The 6383-nt window shown below is 43.8% G+C and overlaps 1 protein-coding gene across 1 annotated transcript; it reads right to left on the reverse strand.

Annotated features, from left to right (window-relative positions):
- Positions 1-5846: 5846 nt before the first annotated feature.
- SMIM36 (small integral membrane protein 36) lies at positions 5847-6128 on the reverse strand. The gene has a single exon (XM_069542578.1). The coding sequence runs from the start codon at positions 6126-6128 to the stop codon at positions 5847-5849; it is 282 nt and encodes a 93-aa protein (XP_069398679.1).
- Positions 6129-6383: the final 255 nt, after the last annotated feature.

Here is a 6383-nt window from a genome sequence, read left to right on the forward strand (position 1 = left end):
CTAAACTAAGAATAATGGGTTCCTCCTCCTACACATTTTCTGGTGGTGAGAACAGTGAGGATCTGGCACTCACTAAGTGGCTTTTGAAGTATTAACGATGGCCTAGCTGGAGGGATGTGGGTTCTTTAGGGCTAGTTCTGAGGGCTAGTTCTTAGTTTCTTTTCTTCCTTCAACCCAGTAGGTTTACACTTGGGCTCAATACTATCTTTTCTTTGTGATTGGTCCCTTCCAGTTGATAGAAGTGAGAGATCCTTACTCTTAGGCCTCTCAGTTACCCTTTACATTCTATGAAGCAAAACCACAGCACATCTTCTTTCTAAAGATATTTCTCCTGTACTCTACTCTCCTTAAAATCACAGCAAATGACTACTCTGTGCAGGTTGGTTTCCTAGGTAACTGTGATAAAGCTTGGCCTTCTAGCTTCTTCCCAAGGCCCCAACTCAGCATGGTATCATAGCCAAAAGAATCATATCACTAATCCCAAGTGAAAGTGAAGTTGCTCAGTCGTGTCTGACTCTTTGCGACCCCATGGACTGTAGACTACCAGGCTCCTCTGTCCATGGGATTTTCCAGGCAAGAGTACTGGAGTGGGTTGCCATTTCCTTCTCCAGAAACTAACCCCAAATATTTGCTTGAAATATTAAGCATCCCACTATGTGCGGCAAACATTGTCTTTAGAGACTATATTAGTTTACTAAACCTATCCTAACAACTTACCACAAACCAGGTGGCTCCAAATTTGGCTCAAATGGTAAAGCGTCTGTCTGCAATGCAGGAGACCCAGGTTCAATCCCTGGGTTGGGAAGATCCCCTGGAGAGGGGAATGGCAACCCACTCCAGAATTCTTCCCTGGACAGAGGAACCTGTGGGCTAGTCTTCATGGGTTCACAAAGAGTCAGATGTGACTCTTTGTCTAACACTTTCAAGTGGCTTAAACAACAGGAATTTATTGTCTCAGAGTTCTGGAGGCAAGAAGTCTGAGATCAAGATGTTGGCAGGATCATGTTCGCTTCAAAGGCACGAGGGTAGGATCTGTTCTGGACCTCTCTCTTACCTTCTGGTTGTGTGTGTTAATAGCTCAGTCGTGTCTGTTTGCAACCCCATGGACTATAGTCCATCAGGCTCCTCTGTCCATGGAATTCTCCAGGCAAGAATCCAGGAGTGAGTAGCCATTCCCTTCTCCGGGGTATCTTCGTGATCCAGAGATGGAAGCCGGGTCTCCTTCATTGCAGGCAGATTCCTTACTGTCTGAGCTCCTTGACAAGTGGTAGAATAGTCTTCACAGACATTCTCCTTATGTGTGTGTCTGCCTCCAGATTCTCCCTTTCCATAAGGACACCGGTCATGTTGGATTAGGGGTCTACTTGGCTCCACCATGACCTCCTCTTATCTAATTACACCAGCACTGATGCTGTTTCCAAACAGGATCACATTCTACAGTACTGGGGGTAATGACTTGAACACACATCTTCAACTTCTCGCAGACACTTTCTGCTATTTCCAAATTCCTGCTGTGTGCGGCAGCTCTCCAACCCCATCCCGCTTCTCCTTGAAGTTCCCATAACAAGCCTGAGTCTTCAGGAGCACCTCTGCCTCGGAGTGACGAGGCCCCCACCCAATTTCACCTTATCAGCTGGTATTATAATAATAGTGGCTTTCATTGTGTTGAAATCCTACCATATGCCAGATATTTTATGGGTATCACGCTAAACCCCACCAACATTAACTTTATATTTAATGGGCTTGCCTGATAGCTCAGTTGGTAGAGAATCTTCCTGCAATGCAGGAGACTCTAGTTCGATTTCTGGGTTGGAAAGATCCCCTGGAGAACGGAAAGGCTACGCACTCCAGTATTCTGGCCTGGAGAATTCCCTGGACTGTCTAGTTCGTGGGGTCACAAAGAGTTGGACACGACCGAGTGACTTTCACTTCACTTCATTGTGTTGAAATCCTACCATATAACAGATATTTTATGTATATCATCCTAAAGCTCACCAACATTAACATATTTAAGTTGGGAAAGGTTTTGGCAGTAACAGCAGGTAGTGACAGAAGGTTTTGAGCTTGGCATTTCTGGTACAGAGCTCTGCCTTAGGCCGCCCCATCTTGGTGTCTTTCAGAACATCAGAAAATAATGTTCTGGCCCAATTATCGTAATTTATTTTTTCTTTGCTGGAAACTGCAGTCATCTTATTCAGAAGAGAAAATGTGAAAAACCATTAGATTGTTGAACAGCTTTTTATCGAGCAGCCTCCCAGGTTTGTGATTCAAGCATGGGAGAGAGGGGAGGAAGAACAAACACGGGTCTGGATGGCTGAGAAAACCTCGAGAGCAGAGGCGACGTGCCGAGGACTGAGTTCAGACGCTGCCTCCCACGCGGGCCAGCTGCGTGGCCTTGCGCAAGTTCTAGTGTTTTCCTGAGCCTCCATTTTCTTATCTTTAAACTACCCTTAGTTGTGTCTGTCTCACAGGGGAGGGTGAGGATTAAATGAGATGTGAATAAAAAGTATCTGTTATGCAGTAGATTCCTGATAAACCGCCATTCTCTTCCTCCTTTCCTTTGCCTTGAGAGTGTCTTGTTTGTGACCTTCCCATGGCTGTCATCCAGATAAAGCCAAAATACTGCATTTGCTTTAGTAAAAACTGTGCGTGATGGGAGAATCATGTTCAAATTAAAAGAAGGTGAAATAAGGGAGCCTTAATTCCCAAAGGGAGCACAAATAAGGCTGTAGAATTTGACTATAAAAGGAACTCCTTGGTTCTAGCTGGCATCCATTTCACCAGGCTTGAAGACATTAGTTACCATTTCATAATTGTGCAACTAAAAATTCCACTGGGAATTAAAACTTCATTTAAGAAATAAGAAATAAATCATAAAGGTTTAAAATACAAACAGGTAAGAGACCATGCTTACCTGAAAGACGACTGGCGGACAAATAAAGGAAAGGGAGTAGTGAGATCTTTGCGTCTGTCCGAAGCCAAGTGTTCTGGGGGAAATCACTCTTCCTTCTGGGCTAGTTTCCTCATTGGTAAAATTCTTTTTTTTTTTTTTTTTAAATTTTTTATTTATTTATTTTTTTTTGTAAAATTCTTAAAGATACTTCTCGTAAGATTCTAACTGTACGTTGCTATACAGAAAAGATTGTTTTAAAAGTTGAAAAGCTTGTTCCTTTTGGAGAACATAACTCCAAATGAACCACAAATCAAATGAAATGAAGACTTGGAAAAGCTAAATACCCGTTATTCCAACCCTCACCTTAGAGTGTCTTTGGTTTCCTCCTTTCCTTCTTTTTTCTTTCCTCTGACTTTATTTCTGTTCCCTTTTCTGTTGTAATTGTTACTTTAACTATTTGGTTTTCTGTTCTTCTTTCTCTTAGAATTTATTTTTCTTTCCTTCCATCTGTTAATTTTTTCTCTTCAACTGACCACAATATGGAATTGGAATATAATTGAAAGTTATGATTACAACTATTATTTTTGTCATCAGTTTTTTTGTGGCCCACGGGTTTTTTTTTCTTCACTGATATATTTTTGTCTCCACTAATTTATATACATATCCCCATGATGGGGAAATAAATAAGGTTAGTCCAGGTGAGGTTCACACTAGGGGAAGGGCAAGTTCTTAGAAGCAGCCTGTGAATTTACTCTATTTTCACATTCATTTTATATTTTCACTATTAAGGTAACGATGATTTTTGACTATAAAAGAAAAAAGTTCCTCTGAAAGATTTTCAAGTCACACATTTAAGAGAAAATATGATTTATGATAAAATATAAAGAAAATTTTAAAAATATGAAAATGAAATTACTGGGGTTTTCTTTATCCAAAGGCCCATTGCTGAAGCTAACAGGGCAGACTGGGATAGCACCTCCTCTTTAAGTTTTCTATAAGTTAAAATGAAATTTAGTTTCTCATTTTTTCCTCCCAGGTTTTGGAAGCCATCACACTGTCACAATCCGTGAACTCTCTAATCTCTGTCTATCCTCTCTGTTATGTCTAAAATGCAATCTTCTGTCCTACTGAGAAACCCCTAGCACACTTTTGTACTCCTAGAAAATGGTTGCTTAATAACTTTCAAGACAAATCATCTTGTCTTTGAATCCTGAGTCTAAGAAGATATTGTTTACTTAACATTGTTCAAATGTTTCTTGAACCCCTTCTGTGTGCTAGGCAGCCGTGACTCCTCAGACTGCTGAGCTCTGGGCAGACTCCTAGCAGAGGCTTGGCAGTGCTTTCTTGTCCTGCATCCTCTGAGTTACGCCTGATTCCTCCTTTTCCTTTTAGACAGCAAAGATCGGGGGGCAGGGGGAGAGGTCATGACACACTCATTTCTTTGTATTTCCAACAAGGCCTGACTAGAAAAAGGGGTTCAGTAAATCAACAAGTGAACATGTAAGCTGTGCTGAGCTCAGAGAAGGGAGGGTTAATAAAAACACATCTATACAATGGAGATGCTAATTCAAAATTGTGGAAATAAATGAATGAGCAGGAAAATAAATTTATGATTAGTAGCAACAAAGATGGAGAAGGAAATGGCAACCCACTCCAGTGTTCTTGCCTGGAGAATCCCAGGGACAGGGGAGCCTGGTGGGCTGCAGTCTGTGGGGTCGCACAGAGTCTGACACGACTGAAGTGACTTAGCAGCAGCAGGAGCAGCAACAAAGAAAAGGGACAAGAAGACAGCAAGTAGTGCTGGGGGGACCAAAACACCAAGCCATGGGCCCTGATAACTTTTGCAGAGTCCTCAGTAACTTTGCATTGGACCAGGTCAGACTTGCTGCTGCTGCTGCTAAGTAGCTTCAGTCGTGTCAGACTCTGTGTGACCCCATAACGGAAGCCCACCAGGCTCCCCTGTCCCTGGGATTTCACAGGCAAGAACACTGGAGTGGGTTGCCATTTCCTTCTCCAATGCATGAAAGTGAAAGGTGAAAGTGAAGTCACTCAGTCGTGTCCAACTCTTAGCGACCCCATGGACTGCAGCCCACTAGGCTTTTCTGTCCATGGGATTTTCCAGGCAAGAGTACTGGAGTCGGGTGCCATTGCCTTCTCCGGGTCAGACTTGAGGACTGAAGATTAAACATCTTGATGAGAGGGGTGAAAGGGAATAATGCTAATATTCATCATAGCAGCTCACCCTATGTGCAAAGCATCGTCTCAAGTGTTTTCAGTGAATAAACTTGTTTAGATAACCCTAACAGCCTGGAGGTCCGACCATTAGCTCTGAGGCACAAACAAATGGCTCTGGTCATATAGCTTGTCAGTGGAGGAGGAAGGGTCTGAATCAAGCTTTATGGTTAATCACCACACTCTTCAATTACTGTGTTCATTTCATTGACCCACCGTGAGAAGTAGAATGTGAAGAGCTGGTATTTATAGAAATAGTTATAATCTTAAGTCTGGGAAAGCTCCATGGTTGCCTTGAAAAGAGAGGATATGCAAAGTATACAATAGATTTGAGCTAGTTCCATTTCTCATTACACACACACACACACACACACACAGAGACACGCACACTATTGCATTTTCTTCTTTAAACCCTTGCTAAACATTAGAATCTCCTAGAAGCTGCAAGGACAGCTTCATCAGGAATGTGCTTGTAACCAGCTTTGACTAACCAATGGTATTGCTAGGATTTTGTACCTGGAGGCCTTGACCAAAGGCCACTGTGGGCTTCTTACCTTAAATAGTTGCTTTATCCACAAGGAGGATGACGAGAAAGCAGAAGGGAAGGCAGAGCTCCCACTCGCATAGGCCAGCAAGACGTGTGTGCAGACAACGCTGTAGCCCGTGGTGACCGGCTTGTCCACAGCGTCCGGTGTTCTCTCCCAGTATCCCCCAGCCAGCCTCACACCACGGTGCTCTTCTTCCCCAGTGGGGCGGGATTCCCAAAGTGGAGGCTGGACCCCTGTGCCCAGGGGGCCCCCGGGGAGCCTTGCTGCATCACCACCAGACGGATGGAGGGCTGGGCATCCAGGGAGGCCTCGGGTGCGTACTCCTTACTGGGGTCCTTGCCTCGGCAGTCATAGAGCACGCAGGAGATGAGGAAAACCAGGAGCAAGATGACGTAGCTGGCGACTAGGATGATCAGGTTCAAGGTGACAGGGTCGATCTCCAAGTAGAACTCCATCACATGGTGCACAGTTGGGAAGTGGGTTTAGAGCAGGGCAGTGGGGCCAGTCGGGGGTTCTGGGAGCAAACCCTAGCTCGATGGAATAGCTACATTGGCTCTGGAATAAAAATACATTAATCCCTACTGCTCCAGGAGACTTCACAGATTAAAGCTGCCCGCTTTAATAGCTTAAGCTCTTCTGCTAATACTACAGCCACCAAAACACAGACACTGTCTCTCATCACTTCACCTACACAGAGAGAGAAAGAGAAA

Source organism: Ovis canadensis, chromosome 11 (genome assembly GCF_042477335.2).
Source record: "Ovis canadensis isolate MfBH-ARS-UI-01 breed Bighorn chromosome 11, ARS-UI_OviCan_v2, whole genome shotgun sequence".
In the NCBI taxonomy this organism is placed as follows: Eukaryota; Metazoa; Chordata; class Mammalia; order Artiodactyla; family Bovidae; genus Ovis; species Ovis canadensis.